This window comes from Nematolebias whitei, chromosome 11 (genome assembly GCF_014905685.2).
Source record: "Nematolebias whitei isolate Nwh7 chromosome 11, NemWhi1, whole genome shotgun sequence".
NCBI classification, from domain to species: domain Eukaryota; kingdom Metazoa; phylum Chordata; class Actinopteri; order Cyprinodontiformes; family Rivulidae; genus Nematolebias; species Nematolebias whitei.
In genome coordinates, this window is record NC_056508.1 from 19,555,971 (window position 1) to 19,572,328 (window position 16,358).

A 16,358-nucleotide genomic window follows, 5' to 3' on the forward strand; every position below is an offset into this window, starting at 1 on the left:
GGGTGAACCTGTATTTCTGGATTCAAATCAATGAAATGACAGTTCCCATCCCACAAGGTTCTCAAGGTCAAGACTTTTGACCTTAGACTTAGTTTTTGACATGGGCCTAGTCCACTACAAAATAAACTATGAACAAGAAAACAGCATTACATTTTGACAGCATTCATACAATTAAACAATGTAGAAAAAACCTAATAAAATGCACAATAATAATAATAATAATAATAATGAATTTAACTTGTAACGCACTTTTCATTAACAAAAATCTCAAAGTGCTACAGAGTGCAACTAAAATCAATGATAAAATCAATTAAAATCAATGATAAAATCAACTAAAATCAATGATAGCATCAACTAAAATCTGTGATAAAATCAACTAAAATCTGTGATAAAATCAACTAAAATCAATGATAAAATCAACTAAAATCAATGATAAAATCAACTAAAATCAATGATAAAATCAACTAAAAATCAATGATAGCATCAACTAAAATCTGTGATAAAAATTAACTAAAATCAATGATAAAATCAACTAAAATCAATGATAAAATCAACTAAAATCTGTGATAAAATCAACTAAAATCAATTAAAATCAGTGATACAATCATTTGGAGGCAGAATAGTCTTGCTTTAAAAGAAAAGTCTTTAAGCTTTTTTTTAAAGTCAGTCAATTCATTCAACCTTTCAATGATCGTGGAGCTCTCAGATATTCAGGGAGGGAGTTCCAGAGGCGGGGGGCAGCCACACAGAATGCCCGATCTCCCATGGTCCTTAATTTAGTCCGTGGAAGGAGAAGGAGATGACTGTTCTGTGATCGTAGGGACCGGGTGGATGAATATGGAGCAAGAAGGTCCTTCAGATAATCTGGTGAATTTCAGTTTAAACACTGATGGTAATGAGAGCAACTTTGCACTGAATTCTGTAGGGACAGGAAGCCAATGGAGGTTATGGAGAATGGGTGTAATATGTTCAAATTTACAAGCTCTCAATAAAATCCTGGCTGCACTGTTTTGAATATATTGAAGCTTCTGAAGGTTTTTGCCGGGGACCCCAGTAAAGAGGGAGTTGCAGTAGTCGAGCCAAGCAAGCAACAAGCAGTGAGGATCATCTTAGGCATCATCATTTCAGCAGTCAGACATGACAGATTGTAAATCCTCAACACCTTTGTAACTGAACTCAACATTTCTCATTCAGTCTGGCTTAATGAGGAGGTTTATGCTAAACAGGATGGATAAACTTCCACACAAAACGTGGCCAAGCTTGTAGCATCACTGTTAGGAAGAGAAAAAACAAACAAAAAACACACTTTCCATGTGTCCATGTGAACCTGAGAAGATTTAAACCATTTAGAAAAATCCTTGTAGGTCCTCTCCTATTAAACAAAGTACTTTTACATTAAATGAAAGGTGCTTAAATGATTTTGCTCCTCTCATAATTTCCACTAAAAGACACTGTAGTTGCAAAACTTATCTCCATCTTTATTTTTTAAATAACTTTTAAGACTGGCATTAAGGATATGATATAATCTAACTCAAAAGAGCACGATTTAAAACGTTTTATTTCGGTTAATGGTTGTTTTTGTGACACCTCCTCACCGCTGATCCGTGAAATCGTCCAGTTGCGTCGGATGCTGCTGGGGAAGTTGGGCAGCTCGAAGACAAAAGGTCCAGCGTTGGGATCTATGTCAGCATCTGCAGCGGTGATGTTGACACCGTTGACGTTCTTGTTCATCCTTTCACAAATCTGAGACTCCCTGGGTACGAGCGCTGGGGGGTTGTCATTAATATCTATCAAGTAGATCTGCAGCGTGCCTGTGCCGCTGGCTGCAGGAGAGCCTGAGAGGAAGAACAGAGACACAGAGAGAGAGAAAAAACATTATATCATGACAGCAGGAAAAGATGACAAGAGAAGATGGGTTCAGTGAAGGGGGTACAGAGAGGAAGCTGAAGGCAGACAATGGAAAGGTAAAAAATAATGAAGTAGGATTTAAAAAAAAAAAGAATTGGCACGAAGGAGACATAAATGAGCATTGCTCATTCACAATGATCTTAAAGATGTGAATACTACAAAACAAGAGGGCATTTAAAACTTTTGACAGAAATACTTTTGACAAGTTTTACTTTTTTGTTCGTCTTTTGGCCTTAAAACTAAATCGTACCCATCACAGTCGATCCAGGTGCAGACACAGCACATTCACTCACCCGAAGAGGGCTTAGGTCCAATAATGATGACTGTAATGCAACAAAACAGGGTTTTGTTCTTGTGTATTTACAAACTACCATGAGTCATCTATGGTTTTGGACATAGAGGTGCTTCTTCTTGCAGTTTTATCAGTGCATTTCTGAAAGATGAACTCTTTGAAGAGTGTATTTGTGTTTTTATATTATATTCATGATCACCCCCAGCCAAAGGCAAAAAAGCCACTCATCACTAAACAAAATGTTAATGAAATTTTCAGAAAGTAGTCACTGACATGCCATCTACAAATTATTATTTATGTTAAAAAACTAATTCAGGAGAGCCCTAAGGCAAATTGACCTTAACCTATTGAAAAAATAACTACGCTTCAGGGAATTTTACAGATATTTTACTAAAATGTTTTGTGGTAGTAGCTGAAGGTCATGTACAGCACATATGTTAAGGGCTAAGAGATCATTCAACAAACAGAAATATTGTGTAAGATTGTGCATATCAATATTTTCAATGTATGACTGAAACGGTTACTGGTATATCTGTGAGAACATGAAGCAGGTGGAAGAGAACATAGAGATGTGGAGGTACGTACTCGAAAGAGGAGGAATAAAAGTCAGCTGATGCAAGAGTGAATATGTGTGTAAATGGGATGGAGGCCAGTGGAACAATGAAGCTACCAGGAGCAGAGGTCACAAAGGTGCAGGAACTTAAGTACTTGCGGTTCACCGTCCAAAAAAATGGGAAATGGACTGCACTTATATAGCACCTTTCTATCTTATCAAGATACTCAAAGCTCGTTACAATACAATATGTGTCCCCATTCACACAGCACTTTACTAGGTCTGTACAAAGAATAATCAGTGCTTTATCACATTCATTCACTGATGGGACACACATCAGAAGCAATGAAGGGTTTAGTGTCTTGCCCAGGTACACTTTTGCATGTGACTGCTGGTGGAATCAAACACCCAACTCTCCCATTGGAGGACAACTGCTCTAACCACTCAGCCACAGCCGTCGCCTAAATGGGGTAAAGAGGTGAAAAAGAGAGTCCAGGCAGGACGGAGTGGATGGAAAAATGTTTCAGGAGTGATTTGTGAAAATAGGGTGACAGCAAAGGTCTAAGGAAAGGTTATAAGAAAGTACTGAAACCAGTTATGTTGCAAAGTCTGGAGACAGAGATGTGGACAAAAAGACAGGAGAAAGAACTGGAAGTGACAGAAATGAAGATGTTGAGTTTCTCCTTAGGAGTGACACGGATGAATACGATTAGGAATGAGATCATCAGAGGTACATCACAGGTTGAACAACTGGGAGATAAAGTTAGAGACCAGACTGACATGGTTTGGACATGTCCAGAGGAGGGACAGTGGGTATACTGGTAGAAGGATGTTAGAAATGCAGCTGCCAGGAAAAAGACAGAGGAGATATATGGATGCAGTTAGAGAGGACATGGAGGTAGATGGAGTGAGGACAGAGTGAGATGGAGGAGGATGACTCGCTGTGGAGACCCCTGAAAAGGGAAAAGCCAAAAGAAGAAGAAGAAGAAGACGAAGAAGGGGAAAAAGGGTTATCTTTCTGTAATTTCTTAAGAAAAGATGATCTTAGTCTCTGTCATATAAAATGGTAGATCTTTGTTTTTCATGAACATGTTCTGCATCATTCTTATAATCGAGTTAGCAGGTCAAACTCTCCTAAATGTTTAAGGTTGTAATTTTATCTGCTTAACACTGAGTAACTTTGACATGGCAATTCTTGCAGCACAGTTGTGCTGATTAGCAGCTCTTCCAACTTTGGGTTAAATGACTCTGAATTTCCCAGAAATGTTGGCTCTGATCCCAGATTTTAAAGGAGAGGAAACTAAACTGTTCGAGGCGACTGGTGAAATTTGCTCTGATGCTTCTTTAGGCAGGCTATTACAGACACTGTTTCAACAACAATTCTGTCAGCCTTGGACTGCAATAACATGCACTGCTGCACATAGAAACACTCTCCCCTCATCTACAGACACAATTTTGAAGGCGTTGCATTGATTGAACACAGCAACAGGCCATCAGCAACAGCATTTACAGAAAATTGGGAATAAAGAATAGACACTTTAAACAATCAGGAAGTGAGATAGTGGAAGCAGATGTGTAAATGTGTATGTGCAGAGCCAAAATGTGGCACAGAAGAACGGGGGTGTGGGGGAGGGGATGAAGCCTAGGAGTGCAAAGCTCAGAGCTGTTTATTGAGTGTGTGCCAGGGGGTGACGACCCCTAGCTGCCTCCAATTATGAGTCATTTCCATGTCATGCCCCAGTGGCAGAGTCATTGCATGGACTCCAGTGACCTCAAGGCCCATCTCTGGATCAGATAATGGCAAAGTAATTTACAAAGATTTATGCAAAGCTCGCAGATTTGGTAATTAAGTGCAGCAACAGAGCAAGAAATTTGCTACGATTAAAAAACTCTAGATGGGTTAAAAGGTAATTTTCTGATAGTCTGAGCTCTGTCAGGACAACATATATATTTGGAGTTATATTAGGTACAACTGCAAAATGTACATATACTTTTTTTAAAATAGGATTTGAAACATTCTCAATTGTCAAATGCATTTTTTTGAGGGCATATGTTTGCCTTTGTGCTTGCTCAGGATGGGAGACTGCAATGAAGTGAAGGTTCAGTGCAACCTGCTGGCTTCTGGAGATAGATAACTTTTACTAATTGGATTTATAAAGTATGTGGATGTTTTTGTTCAGTGCCCTGAGACAACTTCTGTTGTGACTTGGTGCTATATAAATAAACTGAACTGAATTAATAAAGATCCATTAAATACAACATTTTTTTGTCTTTAGAAGCATGTAAAACTTTGGATAGCTTGTTTTATGTATCAAAACCAATAAAATGTTGCAGTTTAAAATCTGATATACAGTACAGTAGCTATTGACAATACCCTGCACTGCGCACAAAAATAAAAAACTATTTGGAAGAACATATTTAAAAATAGGGTATCTGAATTTCTATCTAAATTGATAAACTGCTGCCGCACTGTGACTGATTTTTCCTCCATGATGTTTCATTGTTACTTAATAAAAAAGTGCTATGTGTTGTCATCATTGTATGTTCCCATATAATGGCAAAATTAGTTCTCTGCATTTGGCCCATCACATGTGGGATGCATCCAGGTGGGGCGGTGCGGCTATGTGGGTGCCCAGGGACATAGGCGTCGCAACCATTAAATGTGAAGGGGATGTGTCCCCTCCACATAAAAAAAAAAAGTTCATTTGGACCCCCCACTTTTACTATAAAACATTAGTCAGCGCTGTTTCTCTTTCTTCGTGAACAAATCCATTCCACTTGAATAATAGGAGAATACTCAAACCACTAAAAATCCACTCCAGGTTTTCCTGATTACTTCCAACTCTCCACCAACCTGCACTGTTTTTCCTGTGCGTCTCCTGCCTCTGCAGAAAATGTGCACAGGTGAAGGAGATGGAGGCACCTCTGTGTTGATCGCTCGCCAGTTTAGCGAGCTTACTGCTGGCAGTTGTTGACCGGGGGGTTGATCATAAACATATAGGATGATGCTTTGAGAGAAGTGCAGCGCATCTTAGCTTAGCAGTAACTGTGATGCTGTAAGAGGCTGCAGGTGTAAGAGACGCTGTGTGTTCAGGTGCATTAAAGTTGAAATGTCTTTAAAACCCCACACCTTATTGTCCTCAAGCTTCACGAGAAACATCATTTAGATGAGTAGTGTTGAACACAAGTAAAAAAGTCCAGTGGCAATATTTTTTATTTCTCTATAAACACAAATAGTGCCGATCAGAAGTGCATTAAAATTCAAATGTCTTTAAAACAGCTGAATTTACACAAACTTGGTGAGAAACATGCTTTAAATGGAATTAAAGTAAGGAAATAATAATAATAATAATAATAATACTTTATTTATAAAGCCCTTTAAAACAACCACAGCTGCCACAAAGTGCTGTACATATAAAATCAAGAACATCTAAACACATAAACACAAATCTAGAAGAAATGTTGCTTTTTTGTAAACTATTGTAGGCCTACAATTTTTTGCACACTGGTGTGCATTCACACACACACACACACACACACAGAATAGTGTCCCCGCCCCCCACATTAATGATGCTTCTGATGCCCATGCCCAGGGGACAGTTGGAGACTGGGTGTCTTCAGAGGCACCACAACATGTGGGTATGATGGGGGGTTGAGCCTCGGCTGTCTGGTCCCAGGTTGGCTGCCCTACCTCTACACCATCTTGGCCCCAGTGTTGCAAAGTTGTTTTGCACTGGTATTTTACCATGAACTTCATTTTAGAGTTTAAAATAATAAATCAAAAGAAATAGGTAATAAGTCAGAAGATTTGTCATGGCTTCGGAGTTTGGTTTTGTTGTTTTGAGACAGGCTCTGTGATTGGCTGGTGACCTGACCAGGGTGTATCCCACCTTTCATCCACTGACTGCTGAAGAGAGGTACCCTACATGAAAACACAGCTAAATAAATAAAAACATTTATATTTGAACTAATCTTCTCTGGATTTTTAAGGTTTCTTTGTAGATTTGATTAGGTTCAGTAATGCTCAGTCAGGTCATCTGGACAGTTTCTGCTGTGGCTGCCTGCCTGGGAGGAGTCAACGAGGGACAAGACAGCCCCCAGAAACCATCTTATCTCCAGCAAACTGGTTGGTCCACTTAAGAAGTGTACTGCTTGGTGAGGGAACAGTTTACTTGGGGCTCCTCAGACTGATGAAGCCCTCTGGATAGAGGGCAAAGTGTCTTTCTACAAAAAAGAAACTGTCCAGATGACCTGACTGTGCATTACTGGAATTGGTACCTGGATGATTGAGCATGAACTTTGATGCATTTGATTAGGTTCTTGATTTAGCTTGTTATTGGAATGGCCATTAGATGTCCTCAGCTGCCCCTGCTCCAGTTCATGAGCCCCCACCTGCCTCGCATTACTAATCAACTGTCCCACAAAATATAGGCTGTTTTCAGTATGTGTGCACTTTTGTACTCATGAGATGTCATCAGTTGGAGCCCAATTCAATGAACGAATCAAAACAGCACTTCAAATGTTGATGTGTACTCACGCTGCTCCTTTTATTGAGAATGTGTAGATTTGGGGTAGCTAGATCTGCTCTGTTAAATTTTGTTACAGGTAACCAGCAATGATAAAGTAAAAATAAGTAAGTGCCTAAAGGTTTTATTTAATACTAAAAACATTTTGACACAAATAGCAAGACCAGATCATGAACTTTTGTGTATATACAGTCATTTACAGTCAGAATGATCCAATTTTAAAACCCACTTTGGCCGTTTATGTACTATCACCACAACTCACCAACAAAAACAAAATGAAATGAAGATGCTAATTTAATCATCTGTAACATAAATAAATGATAATCTCGTTCTAATTTCAGAAGCTATAACACAATGTAGTTTTTCTGTTGAAGGTATTGACTTTTACTGCATCCCCCCCCCCCCCCCCCCACCACAAAAAAATTATAATCCAGCAGTAACAATTTAATTTGGACAACATTACTGTAATTGCTGGTGTATAAACTGCTACTTTTTTTTTCTCATGCTTTGCACTCCACCGCTTATACACAGAAGAGGTTAATTTATGTGTGTTCTTTAAATTATATTTTATTTTGATAAACCACCAAGCTTCCTGCTGCAGAATAACATTTTCATTTGACACACCCAGGCTCTCATATACTGTAGCTGTAGGTTTTTGTGACACAAAGTAAATGCTCATGTACCTCTCGCTCATGGTTCCAATTTTGATACTAAACACCTATAATCCCCACGCTGTTGCCATGTGACCAGAAGTCACCTTATTGACCAATGAGGTACCATACTTTCATTGAATCACAAGAACACCCCCCCAAGATAGACGTGCATTGATCAGATTTCCTGCTTAAAAATCTGCTGGCTCCTTAGATAAATAACATTAGTAACCTCCTAGGACTTGACATCCACATATGCAAGAGTTCGGGTCTTAGGAAGTTAACTGACTTTTTATTTAACTATAAGACACAGTCATGAAGCCATACTCTATAAACCAGATCTTCTAACAATATAAGATAATTCAAAAGATTTCAGCGCATTTCAATTATATTTGGGAGTCACTAATAAACGGTAAAACATTCATAAATATTGCTGCTTTTTTCAGACATGATGGTACTTAAAGCAAAGCAATAAACAAAGGCATACATACATGTTAAAACACATGCTTCAAACACTTCTTGCACATGTACAAACATGCACATAAGCACAAAACTGCACACACACTAGTTGGTTAATCCCAGCCATGTATGGGAGACATGTGGAAGCAGCTTGCTACAGCTGATAGGAGAATTATGTGGGTTTTACCCTGCTAAATAAATAATTATGTTTGTGTAAATTCCTCAGAGGATTTGTATAAACTCCCTTTTTTGATGGTGGATGAGAGATGCCAGGCACGGTCAAAAGACTCCTAGCAGCCGACAATACACTCATTGATGAACACACAGGCAAAAACAACACTATAGGTGTTAAAAAAAAGCCAAATGGGGTCTGACATTGCCAAAAAAGTGTACTTCTCACCATGCTGACAGTACCTTTTCATGTCCCACCTAGTATTCATACTGATTTATAGAGCTTCTCACTATAATCCCCCCTCATGTTGTAGCATCTGGCAGTTCAGAAACACCTTGAGAGACAAATCTGCTCACTACAACATTAATAAACTCACACACACAAACACATTTAACTGATGCACCTCATATTTTGCGGTTACCATTTTACCAATATCAGCCAAATTGAATAATAATACTGGCTAAACTGCACACTTGGTCAGGTGAAAACGTACAAACAAGAGCTTAAAAAAGTAAGATTTGGTGATTTTAAAGAAACTCAAAGGGCAACAAGGAAAGACAAATCAGAAATGCTGAATTTGCTTTAGCTTGTCAGCCTATAAACCACATTCTTTTTGCATCTAGGCAGAAAGTTACTGACGTTTTCAATCATCACAAATGACTGCACAGAAAAACACAAGTTCACATAAAAGTGTTGCACATGAGAGCACACCCAGATGCTAACAATTATAAATACAACAAAGTCCCACGGCTGGCTCAAGTTATAGTACACACACCCGAGCTCTGTGTGTCATTGATAAGGCAATTTGGAAGGGCGAAAAAGGAATTTCCTACTCGAGGAAAGAAAGGGAGAAACTTATTTGTTTGCTGTGATTGAGTTTGTGCTTGGTTAAGCTTAAGTTTCAACTTTGAGGTGGAACAAATGAAATATGCAACACAAATTTTCAGCAAAGGGAAGGAGGAGGCAGGCTTGAATGAATTTAAAGAAGCAAAGAGGAACAGCGATGTGACCAGTTGTGTGGATCCAGGTGTTTCTTTGAGTCAAGCTTAGATGAACAGCCTCAGATGCTGTGTGTCATGATACTTTCATTTTTAACAAAATATTCTGGTTTGATGAGGCTCAAGTAAAATTTTGTTTTAGAATTGAGTTATTCAGTCAGTTATTATTATTAGTCAGTTATTCAGTTATTTTGTATTGAACGTTTTTGAGTTATTCAGTCACTCTCACATTTATACATGATACTAAAATACTTTAAAATCAATAAAATCAAGATACCCAAAACTTAAAATCTATTTAGAAGATATAGAAATTAGATATCTTTACTCTCTTTAGGAGTTGATGGAGGAGAGGGCGGGCCCCAGAGGCCATATTATCACCAGCAAACTGTTTTGTTTTTTTATTATGGGAGTGTGCTGTTTGTGGGACTCAGTTTGTTTTGGTGGCTCCTCAGATTGAAGAAGTCCTTTGGATGAAGGACAAAACGTCTCAGCAAAAAAAATAAAAATAAAAGAACCATCCAGATGACCTGACTGAACATTTTTGGATTTTTACCTGGATTATTGAGCATGAACTTTTATGTTAGATAATTTTTGTGATTCTGGGCGTCAAAATAATTTCAGAGCGATACATCAGTTAAACTGTTTGGTCAAATTTGTACGCATTGGTTAAGATCATCGGCTTTAAAAACTAACAAAAAATCTACAACGTGGAAAGTTTATGATTTATCTTATATTTAGTATGTGCGGCTTAAAGACATGTGCGTTCTGTAGCCCAAGAATTACGGTAATTGTAACAATTTCCTATTTCTATTGTTAGCTCCTATTATTATGGCTCTTTATGTCAAATCACAAACTTTAGGGATTAAAATACTCCATTACAAATTAGGACGCCTCATTGAAATCTAATATGCCATCAGTTTTCAACCAGTGCTTTTTAATATCTGTAGATGAGACAGTAAAAACCCATATTTGGCAAAGAAAAAAAAAGCTTTTTGTCTGCAGTTTCAATCTAAAACATTTTCACTTCAGGCATAAGTGTCACAAATCCTGTTTTGTTTTTGTCAATATGTGACCCATATGTTTTTTTTTTTTGTTGCTATCTTTTGCATTAAACTAAAACTACATTAAATCTGCAAGTATTAATGCTCAGTTCAGATCTTTTTTTTTTCAAAGATCAAATTTTTTGTGTGATAATTTTCATTATATTCTAAATGTGACCTTTAGCAGACTCCAGTGTGAACACAGAAAAAGACGTAAATGACGCACACAACATGCTGTGTTCATGGAACTATAAATGAAAGCTACACGTTAGCATGTGTGTATCACTTCTGGTTATGTTGTGCAAACAGAGCCGACTAAATTATTATCACCCATGTGTTGTTTGTTCAACGATTACCTTCAAACTGCATGACACTGATAATATCTTCATTTACCTTCCTCCTCATACCTTTATTCAGTGATGTATGATGAAATGTGACATGACCCTTCAGACTGTAGTTACTTTGAAAATGATCCAGTATGTATCTGATTTAGTACATCTGTTACATCCACTGATTTCTAGGAGTTCTCTTACAACCTTTCTCCTCCTTTGCTTACAGGCTTGCTGTCTCACCATGCTGCACACCTGGAATCACTTCCTCCTCATCAGTGGACTGCATAAAAGCTTCAGCGATCCAGCACCACGGCCCTCTTTTCCTTGGGCATTTCCTCTTCCCCACTGGCATTGCTGTGGTTGACTCTGAATTTAAGTCTGTGCACAAAGTGTTTTAGCAGCTCTGAGAAGATCTTGCTGATCTTACGTGAACAGTTCTACTTAAGAACTTTTACTTAGATGGGAAGTTTGATAAGGGTTCTCCGCCATTTCATTTTAATTAACTTTTCTCCTGTTTTGTTGCCAGATAGGGAGCTCAGGAATTGTAGTTTTTGTTTTGTTAGATAAGAAGAGATTTAATTTTCTAGCCAGAAGGGGCATCCTTTTGTTTGTTGTTTTGACCTTGGAAACCCTGAAGCTCATTGCTTCCCTTCTGCCTCTTAACGCCCAAAACTATTAAAAGAATAAATTATTCTAAAGGCAAATTGGGCTGTTTTATTCAAGTTATTAGCTTTTTGTTTAGTTTACAATTTGTGTTGCACCTTGTGCCTCCTAGACTCAGTCCAAGGGTTCTAACAACCACATATGAAAGTAGGTCTGTTAAAATAAATAAATTGTTATGCTTAGTTTGTCAAAAAATCCTCAAGGGTCAAAAATGGGCAGATTTTTTTGGATGCAAGCCACTTTTGTCTGCAGTGTGATCATAGCCTAGACATCAGCATACAATTTATTTAAACTTAAGGAAAATAAATATTACCAAGAAGAAAATATATCAGCTACAGTTAACTAAATGGTATAATGGTTGTTGTATGGCTAAAGGATAAGTTTACGGGGTGGAATAGGATTCAGCCTAAATCTTATAGTGCACAAATGGAATATAATGTTATAGTAGTGTGTTTTTCTTTACCCCTTAAAATATAAATGATAATGCCAAGAAACACAAATATAAATAGGATTTTTTCTTTTTGGCTGTAAAATGATCAGTAGGGCCTTGTTAAGATATAAAGTTAGAATAAACAAAGAGAAAACTATTAATAGCTTCTTACCATTGTCTGTAGCCAGAAATGTTGCTTCATAAATATTGTTTTTAATGTAGACGGACTCTCGGTCGAGCATTGCTGTGGTCACAATCTGACCACTGGTTCTGTTGATGGACAACCAGTCAGCAGGGTCGTTCAACTTTGAATACCTGAAGACACAAGAACAGATCAATGAAAAAGTGAGCAACGGCGTTTAAGCATCTACAAGCAATTCTATATTTTGTGTGTGCATGTGTGGAAACATAGATTGCCTTCAATTACCCCCTTCCCTCAAACACAAACACAATAGCCTGACCTTCGAACTGTTACATTTTTCATTGACTTTTTCTCCAGAGACAGAAACCTACAGTCAGTTTCACCACATTTTTCACTCCTGTGTACCAGCCAGTTAAGTCAATTACCTTTATGCTTAAGCACTGCTTTAACTGCCTGTGTGCACCTTCTATCGAGCTCGTTTTTCAAGGAAGTGCTTGGTTAAAGCTGGAAAAGACCTAAACTGTCTGAATGAGTGGTATACATGCCTGTTTCGCAGCACGTGTTTGCAAATGTGCCTGCGTATGAATAGAGACCAGATAATAAGCTGCTGGCTCTGATCAATGAACAGGAAAGTCGATGTGGTAGCAGGTGGTGACAGTCCTGGGATAAAGAGCAGAAAAGGAACAAGGGATCATCTCTGGGATTGAATCCCAATCTTCACTTGGATCTAACTGTTCTGGCTTCTTTGGCTTTTGTCGTTGTCTGTTTATTTCATGCTTTCAGTTATATCTGATCTCTCTCAACTCGTGTCGCCTCACCTCGTCTCGCTGTGCTTGGTATTCATACATTTTCTTATCCCTGTGTGGCTCCTCTCATCCATGTCTCATTCGTTTGGTGGTGCAGAGTTCAGTAGCCACCACCTTTCCTGTCTGCAGTCTCACTTGCGTATATGAAACATCATCTGTGGACATGTGGCACTAAAGCCTCACACGACAAAGTTTCTACATCAATTTGATTTCATTTACTGAGAGTCAGTTTGAGCAAATGGGCCTTTTTTTTTTTTTTACTGTAGATGCCATATATCTTCAGGCATTGTGTCCATTCTTATTCAAATAGATTTGACCTTATTTTTGCTTTTATGTTCTCTGAATTGTACCTGGATATGCGGCTTGTTTCCTTATTTATGTTTGAATACGTTTCAAATACGTACAAAGTCGAGAATAAAATAAAATCAAGAGGGTCAAAGAGCACAAGGTAAAATCTCTCCCCCGCAGTGCAGGAGGTGGGATTGTCTCAGCAGGTGGTGGGGCTTGATCCCAGGCATAGTGCAGTGTGAGGAAAAGGATCATGGCCATGACATTCCCACACTCAAGACACAAGCTGAACAGGCCCACAGCCACTGACTGTGAAATCCCCACCGCAGTGAGTCGATAACAGTAGGAGGGTGAGATAAAAAAGGTGAGGGAAATTATTTAGAAGGGCAAAACAAAACAGATACCAGTTGTTAAAATTTGAGTTAGAATTGACTTAATGTTTACAACATTTCTATTAGCTTAGCTATGAAGGGCAAATTGGCCTTCTTTAATCTAAGCAGCGTGAAATAAAGAGCCACATTTACAAATGATTTGAGCAAATTAAACATGAAAAAAATAAAAATACATAAGATCTTAAAGACATTATTTTTGAAGATGTTGGAAATCCTACGTGAGCAAAAGGTGGTGAGAAAACATTTGATCTAGATGTTTATACGTCTATTTATGTCTTTATTCTCAGAATAAAAAGATTAAAATATTTATGTGTGTGTGTGTGTGTGTGGGGGGGGGGGCTTGTTAGTTATCAGGAAAGGTTTTTTTTTCCTAATAATGTGATATTACAGTATTTTAGGCTTTAATGCCAACATGATTTGCTTCATGTACGCTGTCCTTGGTGCTGAAGTTCTAATATGTATATTACCGATAATCTTTTAAGCATTACTGAAATTTATCCATCCATCCATCTATTCATTATCTTTACCCACTTCTTCCTTTTAGGATCATGGGGGTCACTGGTGCACATGTCCAGTTATCATTGTGTGAGAGGTGAGAGACATCCTGGACAGGTCTCCAGTCCATCACAGGGACACATAGAGGACACAATTTGGAGTTACCAATCAGCCTAACATGCATGTTTTTGGTCTGTGGGAGGAAACCGCAGTACCCAGAGAAAACCCACGCATGCACGGAGAGAACATGCATAATTCACACAGGTAGCCCCCTGGCAGGGATTTGATCCGGTGACCTTCTTGCTGAGAAGCAACAGCTCTACCAACTGAGCCATCGTGCCTCCCCTACTGAAATTTACTTGACATTTATATAAAAAAGGAGGTTATTTTATTATTTTAGAGGTTATAAAGTGGACAGTGATTAATACAATTTAATCTAACTGTATCAGTCAAACATTTTTAACAGCTTATCTTGCAATGACAATGGTTATTGTCATTTCTATGGTATATTCTGTCGATACAGTGGCGTCTGTGTAGTTGTTAAATTACCCGTGTGTGATTCTCTGGGATTGTGTTCATCTACAAATTGCCAGGATTTATTGCTGGTTGTGTGAGATTTATTTTGTCATTATTAAAAAGAACTGGCTGTGTGTGTCCATAGATCAGTGCAAGGTTAGCAGACTGCCTGCAGAAGTAGCTAATTTATAAATCTACTCAATGTCTGCTTTCCGACCACATGCTAATTTACGTTTATTAATCTGATCTCATGAGACTCAAATCTCCCAGAGGGTCATTTTTAGACTGTTTCTATCTAAAATTAAAATACTGCATACATTTTTGAGACATACATGGTTTTGCTTAATTTCAAACAAAAACTTTAGGTACAGACAGATTTCAGGAACTCGGGGATACAAATAATTAATTTATTAAATAAGACAAACCAAAAAGCTGACGTGGCAGCGAAACTTACACGAATAGGGATCACGAGGAGACGCAAGGAACAGAACGCAAACGACTGTGGGAAGCACAATACATGGACAACCAGGAAACACAAAGACGCAGAGCTTGAAGGGACACTAATGAGACATAAAGACAAACACCTGGGGGGGGGTTTGGATTAGGAACAGGTGAAGCATGACCTGGCAACATGAATGAAGAAATACTGGGGAAGGCATGAAACACAAGAATCTAAAGAAGGAACACAAAACAGAACACAGATTCTCTCACCTCTGTGTTAAGGTTGCAAAAGAGAATAAAAAATGAATATAATATTTTAAAATAGCTGGTGTTTTAGCCATTTCTTTCTTTCTTTTTGTAAACATTCAACAAAATGCCAGAGGCACAATTTATTGTTTTTCTGGGCACAAGTGGGTGTAAACCTTTAAATAAAAGGTTAAATGTGAGTGTGTGTCCTCTATGTTGGACCTGCTATGGACTGGGTACATGTGCGGTGCACCCCACCTTTTACCCACCTTTTACCCATACTCGAGCTCCCTGTGAGTCTAAGTACAAGTACAGAAAATAAATGGATGTCTTGAAAACATCTTGGAATCCTCCCTGAAGAGCCGGCTGGGGAAAACGATGTCTGGGCCTTCTTGCTCAAGCAGCTGCCCCCGTGACCCAACGACAGGACAAGTAGAAGATACTGGATCAATGGATGGATGGAAGTGCTTGAGATGTGTATGACTCGTTTGAGGCGTATTTTGTCAGCAAGAATTGAACAAACTTTCAGCAGAAACTTTTTAAAAACCCAAACTTGCTTTCTAAAAAAGTTAAATCTGGTCCTCTGGACATTCAAAACAACAAAACAAAGCAAATCAACAAAAAAATGTAGTTGGCAGCTCAGAACACCACATACAGAACACCATGGACTTTGTGGACAAGGTGAGGGATGTCATCATGGAGACTGATGAAACAATGGTCTCTTTTGATGTCACATCACTCTTTACGTGCATTCCTGTTGATGATGCAGTAGAGGTGGTCAGTTTAAAATTAAAATCAGACACCACTCTGAGCAGCAGGACCACACTTTCCACAGAACAACTGTGTCAACTCTTGAAACTGTGCCTGCAGTCAACCTACTTCACATATGGGGAGCAATATTATAGGCAGAAACATGGGTGTGCTATGGGGTCTCCAGTTTCTCCTATTGTTGCCAACCTGTACATGGAGGAGGTAGAAAAGAGAGCCTTGACGTCCTTTTCAGGGACAC

The 16,358-nt window shown here is 38.5% G+C and overlaps 1 protein-coding gene across 1 annotated transcript in view; it reads right to left on the reverse strand.

The window, feature by feature from the left end:
- The window catches only part of LOC119416657 (cadherin-4), a 390,454-nt gene that overhangs the window by 21,590 nt on the left and 352,506 nt on the right, over positions 1-16,358 (reverse strand). Inside the window, exons 7-9 of the mRNA XM_037683843.1 lie at positions 13,417-13,568; positions 12,196-12,338; positions 1,504-1,835 (exon numbers count right to left, since the gene is read on the reverse strand). Of these exons, the coding sequence (XP_037539771.1) occupies positions 1,504-1,835; positions 12,196-12,338; positions 13,417-13,568 (627 nt within the window). The remainder of the gene's footprint in view (positions 1-1,503; positions 1,836-12,195; positions 12,339-13,416; positions 13,569-16,358) is intronic.